Source organism: Calonectris borealis, chromosome 12 (genome assembly GCF_964195595.1).
Source record: "Calonectris borealis chromosome 12, bCalBor7.hap1.2, whole genome shotgun sequence".
Lineage (NCBI taxonomy): Eukaryota > Metazoa > Chordata > Aves > Procellariiformes > Procellariidae > Calonectris > Calonectris borealis.
In genome coordinates, this window is record NC_134323.1 from 12,266,162 (window position 1) to 12,294,115 (window position 27,954).

At 40.9% G+C, this 27,954-nt stretch overlaps 1 protein-coding gene across 2 annotated transcripts in view; it reads left to right on the forward strand.

Moving 5' to 3' along the window:
- CHST8 (carbohydrate sulfotransferase 8) overlaps positions 1-27,954 on the forward strand; it is a 186,717-nt gene that overhangs the window by 33,196 nt on the left and 125,567 nt on the right. For both annotated transcript variants that reach the window (XM_075161375.1, XM_075161374.1), the window contains exon 2: positions 12,269-12,492. In XM_075161375.1, coding sequence (XP_075017476.1) covers positions 12,384-12,492 — 109 coding nt within the window. In that variant the 5' untranslated portion in view covers positions 12,269-12,383. The remainder of the gene's footprint in view (positions 1-12,268; positions 12,493-27,954) is intronic.

Sequence of the window (27,954 nt, forward strand, 5' to 3'; positions counted from 1 at the left end):
TCCTGAATAACTTCATGCAAATCACATAACTCCTCCCTGTGCAACAGTGCATCTATATGTTAAAAAAAATACAGAATCAATTACTTCTTCCCTTCAGACAAGTGTTGCAAGGGGAAACACTGAATATTGTGAGGCACAGATAATTACATTGATGTGAACCGTAAAACTAAACAAACAAAAAACCAAGATAAACTTTGGTGTTTATTTTTGGTGCCAGGACAAATACTGATGCTTCTGTGTGTGCAGAATGTGTTTGAAATTTGTCTTACCAAGTCTTATTCAGGCAAGTCGTCTTTTCACCTATTAAGTCTCAGCCTTCCTTTACTGCTTCTGACATACAACACAGTATCTACAGTCAAAACCCAATTCTTTTGCTACCTTTTACAGAACCATTAAATGTGAGTGACTTCGGAAAACTAACAATAATTTCTCTGAGCTTCAGTCAGGTTCTTTGAATGTGAATGCCTCAATTTCAGTAACGAATGCAAATACTTGTGTTCATGGTAATATCTCCCCCAGCCCTCAGCCAGAATTTGATCAGTGTCAACCCACAGGAGAGACAGCGCAGGCACAGGGACGAGATGATAACGCCAGCCCCGAGAGCCATCCCCCGGCGTTCAATAACCCTGCCTGGTACAGGGCTAAACACACCAAACAGAAAAAGATCCCTATTTCATATTATCTTTGCTGCTCTGTTATCTGAGCCTAATTCACTAGTACTAACATGCTGGCAAGTGTCTCAACAGTACAGACAGAGCATTGATGCTGGGGAGGGGAATACCAGAATACCCTTTTTCTTCCCCAGGAGGATTCCTCCGTGTCACAAATACTTTGACAATTGTTCCATTTCCTGGAGCAGGCATCATTATGCCTGTCCACATTACAGCAAAAAGAGGAGGAAAGAACAGAAGTGTTGAGGCTGCATCATCCTTCCCCTCACTGAATGCAGAAGCTGAGAAGAGATGGAGTTACAAACTGATGTCAAATGCATCAAGTCAATAGAGTATATCCATTCCTATAGAGTATCAATGTAACAACAGGAACTTTCCCAGTGACATTTAATGATCTCCGATATTTACAGCACACAAGTATGTCTAGCAGCTGGTTGCCTTATCTGTTCTTACTACAAATCTGACAAAAGGTGCTTAAAAATAATTGAATAACAGCAAACCGAATAGTAATATTCTCCCACTCTACCAGCATTACAAACCTGGTTTTAAAGAGAGTTCATGCCTATTCAGGATTCTCATTACAGCTCAATATTGAAAATCTCCTTCTGTTTAAAAGGCTGAGTAGTTGCTCTGAAATCCATGTGTTTCCTCTGACTGCTCTGAAATTTGGAGTGTCTGAAATTCTGGTGCATAGTAGCATACAGATAAGGAAGAACTAGAAGTGCACCACACGTAGGCATCCCAGTTCCTTATACAGTGACCATCATACTGGTGTCTCTGCTTCCCTATGTAAATGGGGACCTATGGTCCTTTGCCAGACAACCTCGCACTTCCTTTCTCACCCAGTCTTACAAGTTACTGCAACCTCCACCTAATGAAACAGCCACATTTATGAACACAGACCATGTCTGTCTCCTCAGTGGCACTGTTGGCAGCTATGCACTCCTGTCTTTCAAAGTACGACTGTGCTGAAGCCGCAGGTGGTATGGCACCCCTTCCCCAAACCTGACCTCCCAAATGCAGAACTTTCAGAAGCCAAGGAGAGCAGGGGTAGGGCAAATGCTCACCACCCAATGTGAGCAATGCTCCAGTATAATACTGATGAACATACCCTCATGCTGCCCTTGAACAGGCACCATCTACCACAAACGCTCGGCTTGCTTCCCCAGGAAACTCCTGACCACGTCACAGCTCTGCCTCTCTGCAACTCCACCAGCTTCCACGTGTACTCTCCCTCACCCATCATTACACAGAGCCATTTCACTCCTCTTTAAGTGATGGCAAAGCCCCCAGATATTTCTCTTCCCTAACACACGCCTAGGAGATCTCTCAGCTTGCAGAAGGGCTTCTTCCCTTTGGTCCCACATGGCCTGTGAGCTGGAGGGGCTCAGTCCCTGCTTCAGACCTGCCAGCCCATCCAGACGGCGGCATGTCACAGCTACGCCTCTGCACACCCAGCCAACTAATCCTTCGGCACTCAGCGCAGCTTCCCTTTGTACACTGCAGTAACATGACAACTGAATTCAAAACAAAAATTCTATTTCATTTTGTTTACAAATTGCACTTCAAAATAAAATGCAAATATTTGTTTCAGTTTGCTTTGTAATATATCCTAGGGGAAAATTTTCAGCTGGAAAGAAAATGTAAGAGGCATTTTAGAGAAGGAAAAAAAAGAGTTTTCTAACTGGACCTACTCACAGAATATGTCCTTTCAATTAGCTGCTGGGTTTCAACTGCCCAAATCAAGAACAAGAGGAAATAACTTATCTCTGACATACGGGCATAGTCTAAGTGAAAAAGCACCTTGACTAAACAGATGGTGATCTTTCATTAGGGAGAAAGCATTTGTAAAATTTCAATAAGAAACAAATTAGCCATCATGGCTAGAAGGATCAAGAGCCAGTATTAGGTGAAAACAATCAGATGTACACTGTTACAAAAGTTGCTCGAGTCAATAAAGGAACCCACTCCACCTTCACAGCAAAATGTTACATTCAAGGTTACGAAGTCTATTTTCTTCTTCCTGAAGTAACCATAGTAGCATCACAAAGAACTAGACACAGTGTGAGCCAGGAGGTTGTTTTCTTTCTGCTTTTGCAGAAATTTTGCAGTGTTTTGTTTCCTCAAGTACAGAATTAAACCCACCCTCACTTGTGACAAAGGTTTTTAATTCCTAGCTTACAGGAAACATTTCACAGTTTTGCTGTTTTTCTTTCTTGCTTATGACTCCCAGACAAAGAATCTCCACTTCAGAATCTTTTATCTTTTTGGAAAAGGAAAGAGCATTGAGGAATCATGAATCTCCACACCGTATTAGATGAACCGTGTTACATATGGCACAAAGTAAAGCCGTAATGTTGGAGGAGAGGGCCCCACACATATATATGCATAAAGCTACTCAAAATTGTTGTTATAACAACTATTTAAAATCTCATGATGTCAAGACGTTTGGCATGTGAATAAAACTTGTACCCGATGGCTAGGAACATATTGTTAATGTTTTTATATATATATATATTTTTTTATATATATATATAAAAAAGAATATATATTTTTCACTATGAGGGTGGTGAGGCACTGGAACAGGTTGCCTGGAGAAGTTGTGGATGCCCCTCACCTGGAAGTGTTCAAGGCCAGGTTGGATGGGGCTTTGAGCAACCTGGTCTAGTGGAAGGTGTCCCTGCCCATGGCAGGGGGTTGGAACTAGATGATCTTAAGGTCCCTTCCAACCCAAACCATTCTATGATTCTATGATAATATATATATAAAAGCAGCTCATAAAATCTTTAAGTTCTGTCATCTTTTTCTCCTTAACACATCTAAAACTGCACAGAAAAATTAATTTATAAAAGCAAACTCCAAATTACATTTGCTTCATAGTGACATAAAGGAAAGAGTATGCCTGGGGTAATTACTCGTTTGGTACCTCTGGAAGTCCAGCTTACTCCAGGTGCGTCGTATCTTCTGAAAGAAGGCGTTTTTATTCGGAATAGCCAGGAAACCTATAGAAGAGACAAATGAAACACCTTCAGGGATGTGCAACCATCACTGGTATACAATGCTGCAATCATCTAAAACAACCTTTGAAAATATGATAGTTACTTTAAATAGAACAGAGATTGAGGCAAGTGGAGGGAGAGGGAAGCATTTAAGACCGGGCTCTAACTAGAACCAAGTGGGCACCTGAAAAACTAGGAGCCTTTCCACTGTATTTTACAACAGAGTTCACTGCATTCAGCACGGTTTTCTGTATGAAATATTGTAAGTGGGACAATAGCCCTATAAATCCTGCTACCAGGCAGAGCCTGGGAGGGCCGGGCTGCCTGCACGTGAGATCTGCCAGGCAAATTGTGTGCCTTCTGCTCCGGTGTGGAAGGAAGCTGGACAAGTTCATTATTGACACTCACTATTTACACTGTCACTGTACAGCTCCTGTGAGATGTTAATTTGAAACAAAGTAAAGACGACTTTTTTCATTTCAAATGCCAACTGCTTTAGAGATTATATTTTAGCTTAGGAATAGTATTATAACCCCTCGAGGATCTTGGAGAGGTGTGTGTATTAACTTGCTAAGGACCTGCTGCAGTACTGAGGAGATTAGTAACATATGACTCCTGCTACAATTTGCACCCAGAAAGATAGGAAAGAAATCTTCTCGACTTCGAAAGGATTATTTTGGTTGTTTACTGAGTGCTGTCCCTTTTGGTCTTAAATTGTAGATGAAAGTGGAAACCAGAAGTGCCCGCTTCCTACTGCAATATGTGATGGAAATGAGAGGAGCAGCTTTAGCAGCTTTGCCAGGGGTTTTGAAACGGGAAAAAGGGGTCATATGTTATTACTCTGACTTCAGCCACATAAAACAGTACCATAGCTTTTTGCAGTTATGTCAAAATTCAGGTTTTGGCACGTTATAAGGGTGAATATACCTTCTAGCGGTGTGCAGGTCCAAAGGACAAAACTGGTATACATAACAGAGTAGAACTGGACCCTCTGATACCTGACAAAACAAGTTTCCACCAGAGTAAAAGAAAGCCTGTAAACCCCCTTTTCCCACTTTTTGTGGTATATGGATTTGTGTATATGTGAGCAAAAGAGGATCCTATAATTTTCAGGACTCTCTTCATGTCGAGAAATCCCCATTTTGCATAATTGGAGGAGATGCCGAAAGCCAAGATGCATAATGACATCATGACTGGAGAACAGAGCTGTTAAAAGGCAGTAAGTTCTGCCTAATTTCCTACAACAGTAATGGTGTGCGCTGGGTGGCACGTAACAGAGGTGGCCAGCTCAGCATGTTCATTCAGGATCGCTGGGACACAGAAGAGACTAATTAAGCTGCAGGGAAGAAGAGGGGCCAGTTCATCAGGCAGGTCAGTAGGTCCAATTCACCCGAGCGCCAATTCCTGCCTCTGCAAGTAGTTCTCAGGAAAACTGAGAGCTCAAAGCAGTGCTGCATAAAATCACACAAGGCAGGTATGCTTTCGCTGCTTGAATTCAAACTGCTGAACTGGTCTGTGCATCTGGCAGCGCTGACAGCGGCTCAGGACGTACCCATTGGAGCTCCCTGGGGGCGAGGGCTCACCATCACCCTTCGGACACTGGCTGGTGTTACACAGAGGTGGGAAGGCTGAGCCACCTCGCTCCATTCAAGTAATTCTGATTTCCAAGGATTTGTCAGAGTCAGAGGAACCTTTAACTTTGTGATTTCATTGAAGCATGTTTAATTCCCTTCTCCATATGAAGGAAAAATATGAATCCAGATTTTTTTCAGGAAAGAATTTTGGGGAGATTTCAGGGGCAGGGCATTTTGAACAGATTCAACTTAAAATTTCTTATTTCACCCTTCTTCAAAATACTTATTTTTTGTTATTACACAAAGAAGAACATAATTACAGATTAAGTTGAAGTAAGCCAGACAAAATGTTTTGATTTGAAATATCAGCTGGAAACAAATTTGTTCTTTCCAAATCTCAGAGAAAATCAAAGTTTTTGTTCTATTGATACATGAGCAAGAATATAGTGACAGAAAATCCAGCACTCAAAGATGAACGTTTGGTGAATGTAAGCAGCCACAGGACGAATAGTTTCCTACTTCTTTCTATGCTAACGAAGTCAGAGGATTTGGAGCACAATATTTGGGATTCATTTGCATTTTCTATCTCCAAGAAGAGTGCTGACAGCTACAGAATAATATGACTTTTAATATCTCCACCTCTAGTACGGTGCTTGCATTTGTAAAACTGCTATAAAGAGTTAGTTTTACTGGTGAGTATGAATAATGTTTGTAAATCCTTTTTTCTGCTGTAAATGTCATGACAAGCCTGATCTGGAAGTCAGGGGTAAAGCAGAGAGTGGACACTTGAGTGATGGGAAAACTTAATGCCCTGTGTTTGAAGGCCTTTTGTCTCTCTAAGTGCTTTGAAGCAAGGAAATGCATGCTTGGCTCAGCTTCAGAGAAGCAGCCGTTGTTCACACAACTCATAGAAACACAGCTAATGTATTTAGAAGTGATCATTTCAGTAATAATAGCAAATCTTTTTCTCATATTCTTGTAGTAATAGTATTCTCTTTTTTTTTTCTATTCAGTTAATTGCCCACAGTCGCTATTCCAGTCTCTAACTATATTACACAATCTAAGTAAAATTATCTTAATAACGCATAAAGTAAGTGCTCCATTATGGCACCCTTTCAGAACACACAAACCAAAATCCAGTAGAAGACAAAAACCCATCACAGCTCCCAGCTGCCAACAGCTCACAGTTAAACTTCCCCAGATCAGCTAGGGGAGTGTAGATTTTATTCACGTGTGGATTTTATTTCTATCAGTTAACGATTGACTTATAAAAATATTTCTGCATTTAAAAACATCTCTCTCTGAACTGGCAATACTACCAGTCAATGCATGCCATTAACTGAGGACAGTTTGGCAAAGATAAAAGACGCTGCTGAGGCTGTGCCCATGCAGTGCCACGTTTCTCCGTACAGAGAGCCCGGATAGCGCTGCACGGACCCGCACCTCCCCAGAGAGCTCCACAGCACCATGCAGACATCCCAGTTTGCCTCCCAAGAATGGCATAACCGCAGCAGCGGGAGCCCGTGCCCAGGCTAATCTCTGCTGCTTAGTACCTGGTTATTCAACAGCACACCAAGTGCCTGGTGGAAACGCATCAATCCCTGCTTTCAAAAGGCAGACACCTGCATACTGCTGCCCTCCTTTGAACAAACAGTGGGCTCGGGCTCCGCTCTGAACTGGCAGCCTCCTAACAACTAAAGCTCGCACAGCATGAGAAATGAAGTTTACCGTGTACATGTGAACTAGGCATTTACATTCATTCATAGGTGATTTGTAATTGTCCAATTTAGCAATCAGTAGATGTTTGCAAACAACTTGGGTGTTTTGTTGACTTGCTGATGTATATGGTAATGTAAACCTGACGCTGGCATTAGTTTGCATTCCTTGATTCACTGGGACCTGCATCGGCACCTTGCAGTGAAGCTCCAGGAAGGGAGAGTATAAAGGTGCCCTGCAGTGGGCAGGAGCCTTACAGGGTCTCTGGCCCACCTTGGTCCTTCCCTTCCCCTGGTGCCACACAGGAAAGGAGCCTCTTCCGTTCTCATCTTGGCACAGTTCCTTTCGTCTTCAGGCTAATTTAGCTGGTCTGGTCACCAACTAATCCAGGGGAGTGAAAGCACACCGGCACCCAATTACACACAGTCAGGTAGCTTGGGTTCTGCAACGTCTCTGTGAGCAGCTAACAGAGAGAAAGGAGGGGCTGTAGCTGTCTTGTGTGCCCTGTCCCTCCTCTTCTCTGCGGGTGGCCAAGCTCTTGGAAAGCAATTGTCGGTAGAGCTGTGAAAGCTGCATACCCTGACATCACATTTTCCTAAGACAGCCAGTCTCAGATACGCTACTCACATAAAAAGAAGGTGACCTCAACTAAAGATCGACAGACCTTTTCCTGGGAGCAAGTTATCCTACCACTTTCCTCTGCAAGGTTTTTTTTACTTTCCTTTGAAGCATCAACATGGCTACTATTAGGGAAGGATTCAGTTCTAGATGGACCAAAGGCAATCCCCTGAGTCTCTACCTAAGAATTACTTCATGCCCTTAGATTATTATCTTATCAATGCCATTCTTCACACAGACTTGTTAGCAGACAAGGGAGAGAATGTCATGTCTGCAAAACTCATGAATGAACAAACAGCTGTGTGCTATCACACAGAACCCCGACTGCAGCCTGCCTGACCCATCTCAAATGAGGAAACAAACAACAGAGACGTTGGTAGAAAACTGTCTCTTTGCCTTTCCTGGACTGATCCATTATCATAACGTCAAATTGCTCACAGTAAAAATGTTCAGCCGTTAGGCTTCCAGGGGGTGACTGCAGAAAAGCAGACCTAGAAAGCACTACTTTCAGTGCCACTCTTGTCAAAAGATTGAGATAAATCTTTCTCATCATATTGGTTTGCAGTGTCTTTCAGTACTGCTTGGGAGCAGGGGGGAATTAGTCCTGCTTCTGTGTTTGTAAGTAAAAGATTTGGTGCCTGAAAATTTTGCTATAATATTCAAATATTTTCCACAAACATATTTGGATGATTTTTATCTAAAACTGTACACCTTTTTTTCCTTAAAAGGCTTGCTTTAATGATGCAACACCTATTTTGCTACCTGATGCTAATACTTCCTCACCTCACAATTCATAGGAGTACTATGGTGATTAATGAATGTCTTTGAACTGGAAAGTGCTATCTGAGTGCTAATTATTATCCGCGTATACACATACTTCTGCTGCTTTCAAGGGCAGCGCATTCACATACCATGGTAATGGGAAAGCTTAGGAAAACATATATTGATACCTAGGAGTTTTATCCACCACAGAAATGTATAAAGGAAGAATAAATTAAAAGTTAGATGTTTCAATTCATTATTGCACGTTCTAGGGAACTCTCTCCATCTGTTTAATAAGTTCAGGGCAGCGGAAAATGGAGTTTAGATTGGAAGCTGCTTGCAACCTTATCTTCTTGCACTCTCTGTAATACTAATAAGAATTATAAAAAATATGTTACTGCCCATTGTGAGGAGCACAGTTAAAGTATGTGACTGCAAATCCAAAGTGTAAGTTGAAGGCTATGGATTCATCCGAATTCTGCCTCCCAGATGATAGGGCTCTGCATAGATCGATCCAAAGCTCCCACAATACAGCATCCCTCTCCCTCATATGCCTGCGGAAGTATTGCCTGAAGAAACTGTTAGCTGATGCTCCATTAAGGTTTTTTGCAGTTTTTTATCTGATCCATTTTTAAAATTACATGATTTGAGTGTAAATGATATTTTCAAATGTTTCCTTAATGAGGATACTTCGTTCACATTTATCAGTCAGTGCTAACTGCTTTCAGAGTTCCTCTGCTCCTGTAACTCAACGACCAGCCTGGGAGGGCTCCGGAAGCACACGCTCAGCATGTATAAAACAGCCGTTCCCATTCACCAGGTTTGCTCTCCTAGGACACGTTAATTAAAGTCAACTGATTGAAAAAATAATTACAGGAGAAAAGGGAGGGGAAAAGCGTAGACCCATAATTTAAAGATCTCTGGAGTTTGTGTTTTGTTGAGAGGTAATAATTTTGTCGAGAAGAAAGAGGTTCTCTTTCCTTCTTGGACTCCCTCTATATTCACTGCTTGCAAAGACGTGTAATGGCAACAGGCAATAAACAGCCGTCTTTTCTTTAGAGTTATGCAAGTACATGTGGCCTTTTCTTCTTTCAATATATGCTTTCTTCTTTCAACATATGCTTTCATCTAGCTTTTGTTACTATTGTATCTTGAGGTGTCCCGAAGACGCTGTAGTATCTAACCTAAAAGGTTGTATGATCTTGAACACGGTTGTCCTATAGGATCTGGGATAATGTAAACATTGTAACTGTTAAAAACTGCTACTGTAGCACTTCTCGCACTAATTAAAAACTGGCTAGGGATCTTCTTTCTTGATGCTGCCTCTACTTCAAACAAAAACATTTCAACAAAGCAAAACCAGGGAAAACGGTTTAGCATTTTGAGCTAATAATAATTGGTTTAGAAACCCATATTTGCTCAAGGGTATAATTCATTCAAAAAATGACCTTAAAACTCAGCGTTAAGCAAATATAAAACCCTTGTTATTTGGGAGTGGATGTTTTTAGGCTGCTCGCTCTCAAATTACGATCACGCGTTTCCTGCCAGCTCTCTATCCCGCCAGCTGCTGGGGCAGTCCCAGCAGAGAAGGGCAGCGCTGCCGACGCCAGCCCAGGGCCTGGGAGACCCTTCGACTCTCTGCTCCGTCACGGCCTTTCTGCACAATCTTCGGCAAGACACTTGCCTCTCGCCTGTCCTGTAGCATCCTCCTCCCCACGGGCATGCGGAGAGCATAAATAGGTTACAAAAAGGGAAACGTTTACATTAGGTAATCAAATACGATTCTCACCAGATGGTTTTACAAAATGGTGGTGTGATTTTGGTGTTATACCAGCCTTGCCACAGGTGGATTTGGTTCGAAGTGCCCATTTATCCAAACCACTGACTATGTAGCGCAAACAAATTCTGTAGTGAACGAGAGAGAGGGTGGTTTATGTTCCCTAATTGTTTGCTTATGTTTGGAACTGTAACACAGTTGCTTGAAGGCTAATCCTCCTTCCCTAATCTGACTCCCATAGGGCTTTAGCGTTAGTATTTGACCCTTAAAATATATACAAAATAAATATATGTGCACAAAATCCATCCATACTACATACACATGCACACAACAGGCACAGATGAACCTGCACAAGGACCCGTAAGTATTTGGCTTTGCTAGTGCTGAAAAACGTAGTGACATTTTCTTTTAGCTTTACTTTTAAAGGGGTGAGAAAGGTTTAAGGCAAAAAAATAATAAAAATACACGTTAATGTGTGCCATAATTTCAACAGAAAATAAAGCTGAATTTGCCTATGTATAGAGAGAACTTAGTGCTCTGCATTCATTTAAGATACAAGCATCCACCAGTGTTCCTGGCCTGGAGCTCGCCTGCTTTACACACTGAATAAACATAGTTGCCATTAAATAACCTTATCAATCAGAGTCACGGAAATTACTTCGTCAGGACTGCACAACTAGTGTTCTTCTTTGGTGCATTTTAGAAATTTAGAATACCAGTACACTGCAAAAAATTAAAAACCTGCTATAGAAACCATGAAAAGCAAACAAGTTGCCCCTGACACCAAATATTCCAGGAACATTGAGAACAAATCTTTAAAGACTTTTCCTGGCATAACTACTTTGAATCATCATCTTTCCACAACCCATCCTCCCTGCAAACTAATGTTACACAGTCTTTCTGTACTTAAAACCTCCTCTGTAAAAAAAGACCACCTTCAAAAACTTTCCTTCAGACCAGGTCACATTTACAATCAGAAATATGAGAAAAGCAAAGTGTTCCCCACCCCTGTGACCTGTTGCTGATGTCCAGTCTGAGCCCTTGTGTTCAATAACTTGCTGATAAGAAATCCGGTTCCATTTTTGGGAACCAGTCCCACTGCCTGTGCTCTAATGCACCTTCCTTTGTGTTACTGAAAAACGCAGGACCAGCAGAGTTGTGTGGCAAAAGCATTTCTTTTAATTAATGAAGCCACGCAGCACCTAAAACACTAATGGTTTTTCCTCTCCAGTTCCCGTTCTTTCATTTGTTCACTTCTTGGTATCTTACCAGAATGGACGTTGGTTCCAGCGCGACTATTCCCAGGCTTAAAGTGAAGTATTTGCCTGAGGGCTGTGCTCAGCAAGGGGTTTACAATGACACACAACGTGCCCATCTGGGACTAGGGCTGCTGCCATTTCACTGGGGCTGCACGCAACGGCAAGTGTTAGAACGAGAAGTGAGAATTCGCAGAACCGAGCCCAGAAACTCGCTGCGAGTTCCCAGGCGAGGAGAGGCAGCCATGCCCTTCGGTCCTGCAGAGACAGCCCGCTTGCTCCCCATGCTCTTTTCTCACATTTTCTGCCAGCCAGTAAAAAGAGGTCCAAGCACTGAAGCGGTATTTCCCTTGGAAATCAATATGCCTGCAGAGCTTTGTCAACAGGCGGCACGGTGACCTAAGGTGCACCATTTTAGTTTGACCGTTTTCATCAAGGATGAAGCAGGCAGCCGCCGGTTGTTCATCCTTCTCCCCATGTTCGACACGCAAGGTGCGGCTCGTGTGATCGTTTCCCCCACGTTATCTCACTGTATGGTTTTCGTATTGTTTAACCAGTGAAAAATAAAAAGCGACATGTGCTTCACTTGAAGCAAGCAAACTATTAAGAAGGGTTTCCGTGCAAATTGCGGTCATGGCATGACCATTTTTCCCAAACCGTGCTTTTTAATGACATTCTGCATTGTCTTTTCAACATGTTAAAAACAGTGACGTATAATTAAAGACAAAAACTGATGGGGCAGAAATTGACTGAATGACTGCAATTAACTGTACCAAAGAAATGCTAGAGGAATCAGTTATTTGCTCTAAACAAGGACTTAGATCTACTAATCTGCCTTGAAAAAATAAATTTCTATATATTAAGTTGTAGGGGTTTGGTTTTTTACCTCTTGTAGACGTATTACGCCAGACTTCCAGATGAGGGGACAAGACTATGAGTGAAGAGTGTCCTGGAGATTGCGTGCAGTTCTTTTCCTGGGTCAGAACCGGATTGATCTGAGAACAATAATTATGAGGCTGACATGTATGTTCTCCTTCATCTTGCTGTTTGGAGCAGCTGGGCTCGTTGTCTTCATTCACCTGCAGGATCCAGAAGAAATAGTTCATCAGCAGACACCAGGTTAGCATTCCTATTTCTATTTGACTCACTCACTCTTTCATGTTCAACATTTTGTACTTATACCCTTAACATGTTTTACATATTTCACAGAGGTTGCCTCAACAAAGGTAAGTAATTTTTTTAAATTAAGGCTATTTTGAAATTAATTAACGATTTCTTTAAATAAATAGAAAAAAGAGGAGTTTGCTTAAAAAACAGTTCCAAGAACCAATTGACTGATTATGCAGGAATCTTTGCCAAGGTGCACAGGAGTTCATTTTCTGCTGAAGTTGAGACTAACTTCTGCTACCACCTATACCACAATAAATATGAAAATGAGAAATTTCACCAAAAGTTCAGTTCCTGCAAATACATGCCTCTGAATCCCCCTTTGCCTGTGTATGGTATTCAATGCATCATCGAGATGCAAAATAAGAGATGCATAAATGAGTCATGCAAGAGACATAAAATACTTTGGGATGCATTCCTTTAATGTCCTTAACTTCCATTAAACTTTTTATAACTTTCATTCACATGCGTGCCATCTTCCTGTGCTACTAACTTTAAACTGTGAAGAGCCACGAAGACCAAATCAATGTGAGAACTAGAAAACTGTGGGCTGAAATAGTGGTTTCCTTTTAAAGGAGGAGCACGCAAGAAGTATGAAAAAGCAGGAGATCTCTTGGTTTACTTACAGTCGCTTTCTCTTTGACTAAGGCTGTAACGAAGGCTGGTTTAGAGCCTAGACAAATGCCAGTGCAGTTACTCCAGCTGATAATAATGCCCCTATGCGCCAAGGTTTGGTCACTGTTTGCTCTTATATGCACTGAAATTCTCCTTTGACTAAATACATGCTTTATAAAAAGTCTATTCGATTGACATCTTCATTGTACAGCGAACGTGATTGTGTATATTTTAAAGTATTACTGAACCCTAACACAGCGAACTCCTAAATAATTACATTAAGTGCTAATTTCTGTGTCCATGTTTATTAAGTGCTTGTTTCCATGTCACTAAACAATCTATACTTTAATACGTTTATTATTTAGTCCAACTGCACACCAATTTTGAAAGCAGCCACTCAGCTGAAACTATAGAAATAATGAATCATCAGTCAGATGAATGAAAGCAGAGAATTAACCAGTCCCTTCAGTGCTTTTGCAATTTATTTTTGTATATTTAGATGCAAAAGAGCTTACAGATTAAAACTGGCAGTACTGGCCCCATTTGACTGAAATTGGCCAGTAGACTGGGGGTGAAGGGAAACTTTTGGAAAGCACATGGACAGCATATGCAGGCAGTACTCTAATGCATCTAAGAATCTGTAACTTTACAATGAAAAGTTAATTCTTTGCTCCTGAAAGAGAAGGAATTTCTAGTGGCATCTCAAAAACAGCGCAATTTTTTCTCCATTTTTTCATTATTGGTCCCTCATTTTGACCTGTCGTACCTCTGTTCTCTCTGCCACAAACCTCTTGAATGCTGACTGCTGACTGTAGTACACTGTGAAGTGATTTTTGAGAAGGATGTAACTGTAGAAGGGGACGCCCAAGCACATTTAAATAAAAGCAAGTTTGAACAAAGCTCCTACCCCCAGCAGCGAAACTCGCTCCGTAACGTACTTGATTGCTGTGGGCAGGGTTCTGCATAGCTAAAACGTGAACATCCCAACGATGCTGTTACTGCCAAAGGTGTGTAATCAATTGCTCAATTCTCACATTCAATTACTATTTATGTTAATAGAACCAGACTGTACCCTTGAGTAAAAGATGCTCAATACGATTACTCTTACTTCTGTTTGGCTGATTTTCATGTGTGTTAAGTGCGTTCAACTCCCAGTATACTCAGAAACTCCTCACATCCCCTGCTTCTGAAAACGATACCAGTTATCACTAAAACATATTAGGCAGCTTAAAGGACACAGGAAAAATATCCATTCATTTCATTAAAAAGAGAGGTAGGGATATTTCATCACTAGACAGTCTCCTGTGAAAATCTGTCAATCACAAGCGACATTTTTGGTGATCTGAGAAGGATCCTTCCCTTCCCCTGTTCAGAGTGTTTCTCCTTAAAAGGGCCTGTTTCTAATGGAGATCGGATATTGCTATAATTTGCTTGTCTGATTGCTCCCTCAATAGAATTGAACAAATGCGTGTGTCATTAAGCTACTTAGGGCAACAGATTCTGCATGGCAAAGTTTTATTAGATTTAGCCTTTGCTTTTGTATTTCCCATGTAGTTACTATGTAGTAAAACGTATTTGCCAGGCACTGGAATCTCATCAGGAAGTCTGGAAAAAAGTCAGTAGCGTTGATTTTCCACTGAAAAGCAGCATAGGAGAATTTTGCATTGTCCCAAAGGACATTTTTCACTGTTAGTACGTTCAGTCATCTTTAATTTAAGATAGTACAACTTATGAAACAAGATTAATAAAAATACTTTGGTACTTGAATTTTATCTGTCTGTTCCGGAAATTGTTCTTGATTGTTTTAGTCCTAGCAAGCATGATGGTGAGACCTTGATGTACTACTTAAACCAGTATAAAATCACAGTCATAAAACTTTAAGTAATGCTTACATTACTTTCACTGAGCAAAGTACTCCTGACAGTAGCTGTTTGTGTTGATTTGTTACTATTCATTTATTCTTTCCCTGTGCTTCACATTGCTACCTAATTGTGATGCTGTACTGAGAAAGCAATATCAAAGTAATTTTCCACAACATTAGTTACAATTTTCTTCTGATCTTTCGAGTGAAACAATCCCATCCTGTTGGCTTCTGTGAGCATATAAACCTTGATTACATTTATCTGTTGGAAACCAATGCTTACAAAGTATATGTGCCGGGATAGCGGGTGTAGAGCCTTTTTTGCTGATTGACAAACATGCTGTCTGTGTAGTTTTATTTATATAATGCACATCACTCTGAGCAGATATATTTAAGACATACAGCCATTTAGGGTGGGCAAAACAGATTTCCCAAGCCAATATATTAAATTCAGTAGATATTCCTGTGGTCATTAAAGAGACAATAACTTCACTTATGACAGTCGTTTTCTCGGCATCTATGAAGAGTGCTATTGCTATGGAGAATGCGGATAAAGCAGGGGTTGAGAAGTGGTATGAATGTTAGTCATACACCATACAGAAACGCAATGCTCTTCTAATAATTCTCCCTGTATAATTATATAAAACTTGGCTTCTGCAGTAATTATGCCATTATTCTTAAACAGACACAGTAAAGGATTTGTTTTACAGAATCATAGAATGGTTTGGGTTGGAAGTGACCTTAAAGATCATCTAGTTCCAACCCTCCTGCCATGGGCAGGGACACCTTCCACTAGACCAGGTTTGGCTAAGTCAAGCACATTTGCACATGGTGCACAAGAAAAATTTAATACATATATCCCCATCCTAATGCTAATGACTCTTGAATGTATAAATCTCCTGTCTGTCATAGGATATTAAACATGCAAAAACTTTACAGTAACTAAATGTGCAGCCGCTCCACCGCTGTGTTTGTCCCGGAACCACAAAAGCAGCTGGGAAGGGGCCTGTCCAGCCCTGTGGTTAGCAGGAGGCTTCTTCAGCATAACGGCGTGCCCCCTTGTTGCGGTTTAACCTGGCAGGCAGCCGAACACCATACAGCCGCTCACTCACTCCCCCCTCCCCTGCAGTGGGACAGGGAGAGAATCGGAAGGGTAAGAGTGAGAAAAACTCGTGGGTTGAGATAAAGACAATTTAATAGAACAGAAAAGGGAAAATAATAATGATAATGATAAAATATACAAAATGAGTGATGCACAATGCAATTGCTCACCACCCGCGCTGACCGATAACCAAGTAGCGATCGCTACTTCCTGGAACACGCCTACCATTCATATACTGAGCATGACATCACATGGTATGGAATACCCCGTTGGCCAACTGGGCTGGCTGTCCTGGCTGTGCTCCCTCCCAATGCTTGTTTTGGTTTGGTTTGGTTTCTTGAGCTGAATGTCCTTGCCTAGCAGGGTACTCAGCAACAACCGAAAACATCAGTGTGTTACAAACATTCTTCTTATACTAAATCCAAAACACAGCACTAGGAAGAAATTTAACTCTATCCCAGCCGAAACCAGGACACCCCCCTCTCTCGGAATTTACAGTGGAAGAGCTGGTAGGGCTACCGAACACATTTACAGCCTTGGCCAGGGCCACTGCAGTTCATGAGATCACTGAGAGCATGGAGAACTTGGATTTGTGAGAGCTGCATTTGGGTGGTACAAGAGAGCAACTTGGACAAACAATGTCAGCAAGTGAGAGAAGAGTCTAGAGGATGCAACCCATCCTAACAGCTCTCAGGTGGATTTCAAATGCCTACAGAAACTTCTGAGCTGCAGATCAGCCGGACCATGGGCTGGAGACAGGACTGTGGTCATGAATAGGAGGTGGACAGGTGAGGTCATGAATACCAGGACCACCGCTTCCAAGTTGCACCAGGGACACAGCATCTATAGCTGTACTACAATATCTGTAGCTGTACTTAAGACCATGTGCTCTATGGACTTTAGTCAGAAGAGAAGGGGTATTCTAAAATGGTATCTACTTTTCTAGTAGGAGATTTTGCCAAATAAAAACCAGGGGAAGTATTAATATGTCTACACACCTATATTCATGCAGCAAATTTCTCTATATGTGGTGAATAAGGCCGTGGGAAAAAATTACTGGGTTTTTGCCATATGGTTACTGACTTCACAAACCTTTAAGCGTTTTCAGTTAGAACTTTTAAGATGAATATATATGGAAACACAGTCTTCTGGGAGCTGGTAAAAGGTGGAAAATACATCTCAAAGGATGCATGTTGTGAAAGCTCCAGAAGGGTGAAAACAGGGAGTAGAATGGAAATGGCTTTGCACTCTATATCAGAATTTGAAAGTCAAGTATGAATATAACCAAGCCTGAAACTCATCTGACAGATTCTGCAGTGATTGCTCTCCTTACCTCATCTACCAATTCCTAACATAATACTGTCATCTTCTTTATTTTCTGCTTTACTAAAGATGTGATGGGGAGGAGAGGGAGGAAGGAGAGACAACAGAAGGGCTGGCATGCAAATGCTATTGCAAACCTGACGGCACAAGGGAGCCACAGTGCAGAAATCTTACTGTGTATTGCAATAGCCTTAGAGCAAACACCAATATTATAGCTATACTGAAATTTTCTTAATTACTTATTCAGAGCACATACACCTTGTTACTCACAAATTACAGTCCTATGCACATCTCCACGTTTGCTGTACATTTCCATAATACTATCCTAGTGCACAATGTACCGCTTGTTTGTCATACTGGAAACTTTTTATAAATACAATTGAAAATGAACTAGCATTGATATAAAATTTCAGAAGTAATTTTCCTACAATTTGCAACTTACCTCTCTTTATAAACTGGGAGCCATTTAATCTGTTTCTCAACTAACAGCATCAGTAGAAATCATGAACAAAAGAATCTGGTGACTGTAGCGGAGGAGAGTGGGCTCACCGATTGCTTTTCAAGCAGAAGCGGTGTACTGTTAAGTGTGCAAGGGTAGCTTCCACCAACTCAAGAGTGGATGAACCTTCTGCAGTCGCATCCTCTGAGTCTTCTTTAGCTGAACTTCCCCCAGCAAAGAACTTCCCTGTGTGCAGACTAGTTCCCAACGGTCTGCAGTTACTCGGACGAAAAGAAAAAGATCTATTTCCTCCTCTGCTGAGGCAAGGCACTTATAAGGAAAATGTGGTCTTATAAGCATGATATTCCCTTTTCTTTTGCTTGAAATGGTTGTGTTTTACACTGACTGTGAATGTGAACCTGGTTCTTTTTTACATTGGAAAGAAGCGCTGGCAATCAGTCTACTGCTGTAAGGGGATCAAATGCTGTCCCGACGGTGACAAAGGAAACCCTACACCACACTGGCAGTGCAATCCCGTTCAAAAGAAATGCAGTCTAGTGCTGAAAGCAATCACGTATAAGATGTTCTATCACGAGTAATATACAGAGATTGTCTCCTACAACACTTTTTCCCTGCTGTCATGACTATGCCATATCCTTGGCAGTCTTATGAAAAATGCAGCATTTATTTATGACATAGTATTGAGAGCACACCACTTTTTTTTCTTTTCCTTTTTTTTACAATTTCTGTTAACATGCTTTAGCAGTTAGAAAGTCAGTACTTTTTCCAGCCTAAAGCCCATTAAAGTAAACACAGCTCTTAAGCTATAGCATCACAGGACCAGTACTTTCTGTCGACCATCAGCAAGTGCTTCACAGTCGGAGCACTTCGCTGTTAAGCTGTGGAACTGGGATCCAAAGCTGCTGCGGTTTGTTCCTGTCCTGCCCTACTGCTCATAGATTGTGCTATATTGTGTTAAATTAGGCAATTCACCTGCTGCATGTTTCCATTTCCTATTATTACGGGGGTTCTCTGCAGGGAATTCAAGGTACCTAAGGACTGCAAGATCCCACAACAAAAATGCAAGATCAAAGCATATTAACTGTGAGATTATCACAAAATCTAGTGCATTACTGGCAGCAGTTATTACCCCACTGCAATGGTGCACACACACATCAGATGACTCAACGCAGATCCACTGCCCATTTATTTGATGGCACAAAGTCCATGTCACCTAATCCCAAATGTATTTATCGGCATAAAACCAGAGTGACGTAGTGCTAAATCACTCACATCGTGCAGCTTCCACTTCCACAAGTTTCCCTATCCTCACTTTTTCTGTGAGCATTTCTCCTCAGATACTGACTGGTTAAAAGAAAAGGTTTGATATTTCTTTTAAAACCTACTTTTAAAAACTGTCAGAAGTTGACACTTCTTTGTTGTGTCTGGCAAAATAAAAAGTGACCTGCCATCTCAGAGCTGCATTCGTTTATAGTGCTTGGCAACATATCACAGGCAAAACTCCACCACACTGTGATATGTCAGAAGACTCTCAGAGTGGCAGCTTTATGAAAGTATATTCCTAGGGAACAAGCCTGGATGCTTCTTAGATTCCCCTGGAAATTTGCAGAGGCATTACAGAAATGTGCAAAAGTTGATCAGCAGACTTTCATTTCACCTCAAAACATTTATTCTAAATATAAGGCTATATTGAACTTTTCATCGAAAATGTGTCAGTACTAGAAAGCCTCCTTCCATATGTCAGCTATCATTCAGTTTGCTTCATTTTTAAAACTTGATACCACATTGAGGAGCTTAGGTAAGTGTAAAATACTTTCTGGATTTTCGAAAGTTTATGCCATTTTAAACATGTTTTATAATATATGTTTCCATTTCTCAAAGTTATTAATGTTCCCCTAAAAGCTTAACCAAAACTTCCTCTCTCCAGTAATATCATCCTTTTCCATTTAGTAAACATTAATTTTCCTTTCATGATTCTAGTGGAGCTTGAAATTAAAGGTGGCTTTCTTCTCTATTATGGCTTGCTTTGTGTATCAGCATCAAAACCGCCAGTTAACTACTGCTTTAGCACTAGTCAAGAGGGCATAAAAAGCCAAATAATTGATCTTGTATAGGCCCCACACAAGAGCAACTTCTTGTGGACATCTTTATCATTTTCTCCAAATGAAGATCTATCTGGTTTTGAAAGTAAGTGACTGCTTTTGGATCTGTCACCACTTGACATATGCAAGGTGATTAACTGATTTTAATCTTACTCTGTACAGGCCCTATCCTACAAGATGCTAGCTCACAGCATCAGTGCAGAAAAGCACTTCAGTTTCAACGAAGTGGCTCGACTGTTAGCTCTGCTCCGACGCCTGAAGTGCTCTGCTGCCCGAGGGTCAGAATATTCTGCATCTTCTAAAATTAAGTCCCATCTTTGTCCCGTTTCGGTCTCAGCCACTTCACGAGACCTATGCGGTGATCAAGGGGAAAAGTGCTCCAGCCAGGCCCTTCCTCCATTGCCACTTCTGTGCATCAGGGCAATTCAGACCTGCTCTTTCCCTCTTTTTTTCAGAATCACTATCTGCTGGCTGTTCATACCTACAGAAATGGAGTCTTTTGGGGGTTCTGTTCCTGCTTTTTAGTTGGAAACCACACATTTTCTCATAAAATTCTTTGCAGGGACTGGATGTCTGATGTTTTGCTCTTTGTAGCACATTAGCCAAGAGATCAGTGTTTACAGACTTCGGGTATCCCTAAACCATGAAAGTGAAACATGCTGTGCCACCGAGTATGTATGCGCATACACAAGGAGAGTTACATGGTCTGGGAGGAAATCAAGGGGCATCAAGTCTCTTTATGGAGCGGTGAGAACTGAACAGCCTCAGGAGGGAAAAAAAAGCAGGTTGTGAATGAAATTCCTCATCCTTCAAGAAGGCGCCTGTGTTCCCGCCCTGTTCCCTCTCTATTCTAATTCATTTGCCTTTCTCCTTCCATTTGGCATAAAGATTGGCAGTGCTGAGCTTTCTGTAATGATGGCACAGATAATGCTTGCGACAAACAAAGGTATATTTGGCTTTAGAATTATTTTAGGCTTGAATTCACAGGAGTCTTCGGTTGGCCTGCACCCACTGCAGTCAGAGTGGCTGACGTGGAAGCAGAGGAGACACACAAATACTTACTCTTGTGGCCAGCAGGACAGAAAGCACAAGCCTAAACAGAAGAAACTGGTAATTTGCCCAGTGGCTATTTGAGAGGAGTGGGAGGGGAAACTCCTTTTCTCAAGCTGTAGGTAGTGCACAACGGCCAAGATCCTACATACCAGTTTCCAGCTTGGTGCATCTTTTTTCTTGACTTCTTTGACTTGACTTTATTTGTTAATAAAGTTCTGCACAGCTTAATGCCCATAAGTCAAACCACAGGAGAAATTATAGACAGCAATCACTGCCACTCTGTGTGAACTGAATGCAGCTTTAATTGGGTCCTCCTAATTGTGCATGCAGCTGCCAGGAAAAACAGGATGATGCTTATCTCATACAAGAAAACAAATTCTTCTCACTACTCCATTGTAAACAAATGAAAAGGCGTGTATTCAAACAGTCACAAGAGTAAATGTATACATCTGCAGGTAAATAGCATTAACTTCAATGTAGTTCACTGTAATTGTTTAAAACTCATCCTAAAGATTTTGGTGAAAACTTAAGCAGGGCTAAGGATACCATTCACATGCCCAAAACAAACATTGGCACCTCAGCTGCCAAGTTCACTTAAATACTGCGAGAACAGCCAAGATTAATAGAGGAAACCAATCAACTGATTTTTTACAAGCTGTTAAATTGAAACCTGCCCCTCCATTCATTTAGTTCAAGAGATGTGATTACCTTGTAAACAGGAGGCATCCTTAAGTCACTACCTAATTAAAATTCCACTTATTCTGCATTTATGAGCTGCTCATTCTCATGCTATTGAAGGGAATTTAGTTACTCAAGAATGTACAAAGTCAGGTATTGTTTAACACCTATATATTGATGATGTGTTCAGTGCTGCATGTTAAACCAGCCATGTCACTGCCTGTTCCGGTAGCATATTTCACCAATACCTGCAAATGCTTCTTGGGATTACTTATATTTTGTAGGAGAAAAACAAAATGAACAGACCTTAGCAAATCATTATAACAACAGCATTAGGACAGAAAAGCATGTAAATGGGAGAGAAACAGGAAAAAAAAAATGTGTGCAGCACACAAAGAAGAATGGTGGGAAAGGAGGTCTGAGAAACAAATGTTGAGATAACTTCCTTTTCTGTTCTTCACACTTGAAATTATTTAATGAAAGAGGCTTTGTGGGTTTTTTGTAGAAAAACATCCAGAGAGACTAGTTCTGCTAGATACTTTAAATATTTTGTAAAAGGAAAATAAAAAATTATTATTAAAACCAAAATGTTTAATTAAATTAGAATGTAAGAGAAAATTTACTGCAGTTTTATAATTCATGTTAATAGTCAACGGTCTCAGAATCAGTATGACTGAAGTTCCCAGGGTGCTAAAATGGAGACAAGGGAAGTAGTAAGGAAAATCAATACTTACTACAGTAAATTTACAATAGTTAATGAACTTAGAAAGAACACCTTAAATTTTTAAAAGCACTAAATATTCCTAATGAACAATAATGATCTAATTATATTATACTTCCATATACAGATCTTTGAGACATAACACGTTCTTAATGCCTACACATTTGCACACCACATTTTTCCTCTTGCTTGTTTCCAGAGATCAAATTATATATTCAGCATATTCTGATTGTTCTCTGCCTTTTCCTCTAAAGGCACTGGCTTCACTTCTTAATTGAGACCCAGTGGAGATAAGTTCACCACAACATAATTTAACGAACTATGGAAGAGTTACCTTTTACTGCATGAAGTATCAAGCTGCATGACAGGGAAAGAGTATCTCCTAGGTGATGTTTCAGGAGATAATAATTAACTAAGACATCTTCTAAAATACCACCACCCACACAGAAATGCAGCCCTTTCCCCCTCTGAAATTGGACAACACACAAAGTGAGTTAATAAGCCAAGGACACAGTTCCTAAAAGGAGTTCAGTGACACAATTTCCTTCCTCCATGAAATCACAGATTAGAAATCGGAAACCTACAGTACAGACGAGTGAATTTTACTCTTTTTCCCTTTCAACTTCAAAGGCTGAATTGTACTTGATTTTCCCTTCACATTAGTCTTGGATGTGCCATCACCACAGTCCCTTCCAAGTGTGAAGGAGATTTTCCTTTTTGCTCTGAATGATTTTGAGCAGATCAGCAGAGGTACTCTCACCGCACACAGCTGCCATCTCAGCGCCTCCTGCCCCTTTACTTCAAGGCTTTGGGGAGAAACTTCTGCAGCATCAGCCTCGCTGTATTTTTTGGTTATTTACTTGTATTTTTGTGTAGGGGAAAAAACTCTGACTTTTAAATGTCTCACATGAGGCAGCCTGGGGAGCAGGACTGAGCCGCCTGCAGCCTCCCTCTCAGGGACACGGCAGACAGCACACTGCCATCCTTCTTCACCTCCCTCATCCCAGCGTGCTGCTTCCAGCCCTGTCCCAACCTTGCATAGCAAAGGCATCCTTCTGTCCCTTGATCTTTTTATATTTTTGTTGCAATTTAATGTTAATTAGATTTCAAATTCCTCAAAGTAGGAAGTGTGAGTCAAACGCTGGCTCCTACCGAGTTCAGAAAGGTGCGTGTATTTATAGGCATTTTTACAGCATTCAGCCACTTTGATCACCACCCTCCACACCACCACAGATGGTCATTTGATTATAACAAAAGATGTTTCACAAAGAACTGCTGAGACAGCGTTTCAAGAATTCTGAGTATTTTAATATTCATTAATTAAATGTTTCTGAGTTTCTGTCCCTTTAGCAACCAGCCATTGATGCTGTAAAAACATTCAAGTGAAGGGCAAATTGTTAATATTCCAAGAGAAACCCTATTTGCTATGAGAGCAGCTCTAATTAGCAAGACAAACCATCTTCTTGTAGTCATTTAGAGGAATCAGAAGCAAGCACAGAAACACTGGTCTTGATTACAGCAAAATATTTACTATCTCGTGCCTCAATGGAGAAAGTGCCCAGAGTTAAAGGCTTACCTGGGGAAATGGCAATTTTGTCTCCTGGCTTTGACTTTGCTCCCTAAACAAAGCACTCATTAGATCTGTTGCATGTAACGACCGCATTTTCTTAGCCTAGTTGCATGACTCTGTCTCTATTTCTTTTATCTAGCAAGCTGAAACGTTCTTTGGGAGGAATTTCACAAAACAAAGATTTCTTGAATGCATAGCTGCGTTTGGGTTGCTGTGTCCATCTTCTCCACAGCTATGGCTCAGCTGCAGGGCACCTGCAGGGAGAACGGACACCCAGGTGCAGGTGGCCAAGGGGGTTTTTTAGACACAGAATGAGACAGTCCACAAGTCGTTTCTCTGATAATGTTCCTATTGCAAAGAGGAGAAAATTGGTATTGACTAATAAATAGAGACTTCACAGTCAAAGCAAACTCACTGCTAAACAGCAGATTGCAGTCACGGGGTAGGAATGACCATCGACTCCTGTTAGGGCTGCTGCCGCAGACAAAAACCAGTGTCCCACAGCGAGCTGAAAAGCAACGTGGTCTGATAGTACCATGGGCAGAAGTCGCCATAGTCCGCAGTTGCTGTAATACAGCGTGCAGCACAGCGTTCGCATTGCCATGATGTTTTGCCTTGGGCCGCACGCACTACGTCATGACGTAAGGCCAGTGAAAGCCTGTCCAGCCAAAGCCAGACCTAATGGCTCGGAGCCACCGAGGGGTGGTGGCCAGGTGAGGCAGAAAACGTGTGTGCAAAATATATAGGAACAGTTCTACACTACATTTTCAAGCTTTGTTATCTCTCCATGCTATTTTAATTTATGGAGCTAAAATGCCCCCCCTCCCCTACCAGCAGGCCTAGGTAGTGCCTAATGAGCTCACTGAAGAGAGCTGATTGATTTAGCTGGTTCCTTTTCTCTGCAACGGGTTTAATAATTGCACAATTCTCTGGGCAAGATCAGGTCCTAAAGATGATAGGGGTTTTACCCCTCAGCGTAGCAGTCGTAAGACTGGAAGTTTCTCCATCCTCAGAGTGGGCCACTGTGGTGTCAGTGTCAAATGTAACTTGACAAGAGAGCCGATACCAGCAGGATTCTCAGACGTGGTGAAGGCAATACAAGATGTTTCTTTAAATCAAATCTGTCTTGTAGGTTATTTACACTAAGGGGAAAAAACCTTTTCTAGTTTTATTCTTTGCATTTCCTGGACTTAATACATTGCAGTTTGTTTTTTAAAAATGAATGCTCCAAAGCTGTTGAAACATTTTGCAGTTAGCATGTTACCCGGTGAGGCTGTATCATGACTGTGGTGTGTAAATGCCAAATAGCTTGTGTCACTGGCTGGCCCTGATAAATCAGAGTTTAAAACAAATACCACTTAAGCTTATCTACCAGTACTACTGCTTATATTCAATCAATACCCTGGGGCAGTGCCATCTGATAATGCTCTGCCTAGTCCAGGGGAAGATTTCTCATTGTTCCCACTGGACAGCCAGTGACCATTTCAGCCAAAACCGATCTTTCTGAAGAAATATATTTGAAATTTAAATTTTGCAAAATTTTATTTCTTGGGGAGAAAAAAAAAAAAAAAGAATAAAGGTTAAAACACATCCCAAAGCAGAATGAAACATTCTGGATTAAACAAAATGTTCCACACTGAAAGGTAAGCGACACTGTAGCAGGAAAAAAAAAACCCAATTTGTTCTTTCCTCAACTTTTTTTTAGTTTAGCTACCAATTCAAAATGTTGACCTAGTCTACTTAAGTGGCATTTCAAAGGAAACCTAGTATTTATAAAGTGAATGATCACTCTCTTTTAGACATGGCATTAAATACAACTTGTTCTCCTGCTGTGTGGAGCTCTCTTCTCTGCTTCCACGACGCAAGAGCAATGAATGGGTCTTTTGGGGGCCTACCTGATATGAAGTGAGAGATGTAAAAAAGTGACTTATTTTTAGTTAGAGAATTTTATTATGGTAAAGATATAATCCCTTCCTCAAGCATTATAGTCCTAAACAAAGTAATTACCGCCAAAGAATGTCTATTTTTTTCCTAAAACATATATAGCAAAAAACGCACCCCCAAGCCCAGCAACCATAAACTATGCGCAGGATAACCTGCCAACCGCTGCACTGCCGCTGAGGAAGCACCTTCCTGCCGGTGCCTATTTTCAAAAGTCAAAAGCAAAAAACCTGCATACACACATATATGAAAACTAATGAACTCCAACATACAACTTCAAAATGTTTATCCAAAGCTTTATAGAGAAGCTAATAGTTTTTTAAGTGCCACACAAATTTATCGAACTGAAAAGAGTATTAACATGATATGTTAATGAAATCTGCATTTAATAAGATATATATCCATTTAAATTCACTGTACCTTTCTGTCAACACAGCATATTGCAAAAATGAACCATCAAGACGGCAGTTTAATCTGATATAAAATCAAATGATCCATGTTAACAGGACAATTAAATAACTGTTGGAAACTAAAGGAAAAATTATCAGAAGTTCACCAGATATAAACTGGTTTTGAATAATGTGAAAGCACAATTACACAGTATGCAAACTGAAAGTTCTTACTGTGATAAGAATAATAGTGGTGGTAAATTAGATATCAATTTTATTATGAAAAAAGTCTAGCTCAGGTGCTTCAAAAAAGAAAGCAAAACTGCAAATTACATGCTGTTTATGTTGGCCTATTTAAAATTACTGGAAAATGCATTTCAAGGAAATTAGCATTTGGAAAGATTATTTGAAGGCAGTAAAACTGAAAATTATGACAGCTGCTTTTCTGCTGGACATGGCAAACAAAATGATGCACTATATATGTTACATAGAGGTTTGGTAGGTACTATTTCCCACAACAAAACATTACCATGCAACGGGTACAAACCACAGGAATTAAACCTTATGCTTAAAATTCAACAGCTTCTAGCTAGTAATATTGTATACCTACAGTCTGAAGATGCAATATAGGAATCCTCCTATATTTGCCTCCCCAGCAAAATTTTATTCTAGAGGCAATGCATAAATACTCTTGTACAGCTCCCTCATAGGTACGTTTGTCAACTTCACTTTTGCAAAAACAGCCCAGATGCTGGATGCTCGGAAACACTGCGGAGCTGATCTGTGAGCACAGCTCTGGCATCCCTGTTTCTGCTTCTCCACAATCACTTTAGTGCAGTAGCTGTCAATAAGTCAGCATGGTCTGTGAACCCCTGGAAGTTCATGGATTGCTTTTAAGGTAACTAAAAGGTCCAAATAAAGGTAAGAAAAGTAAGCTTACACCTAGCAGACCTCAATATAAAGAGGTCCATATGTCCACAGAATAATTTTAGAGGCTCATAGACTTAATGAAGGTTGAAACTACGGTTTTAAGGGTATAATTACCAAAAATGCACCTAAAGCTATGCGTTTGGTTTGAACTACAAAACAGACATTATCTCTCCAAAAGGACATTGAAGTAAAACACAGTCCTTCCTGGGTGCGTAATATTAGGAGTGCTCTACATCAGATACAAATAACCACACAGCTGAAAAGTTGCATTATCTCACTGGGCCAGCGCAGGAGCAGGGTCAGCAGTAAATGTGCCTGCACTTAATGGCCCTTTTTGCAGCCTCACTCAGCTTCAAGGGGAAAAAAACCCAGCACCACATTTCTTCAGAAGCCACACAATATTTGTTTTGTTTTTAATCGGGGAACTTTTGAGGATGACTCTTCATGTAGCTCTTCTCTTCCCCTCCCTGTGGTTACCCGTACTGCTTATCCATCACCCCAGGAGTGAGCAGTGCTGCCTGCAATTCCATGGGGACCGGACACAGAGAAGCAGCACATTAGATCCGCTCCATGTTCATGGCAACCACACAACCCTCCTTGCAAATGTAAATCTTTCAGATCTCTTCTTCTAATATTAATTTATATATCTGAAACAACAGAAAGGGGAAG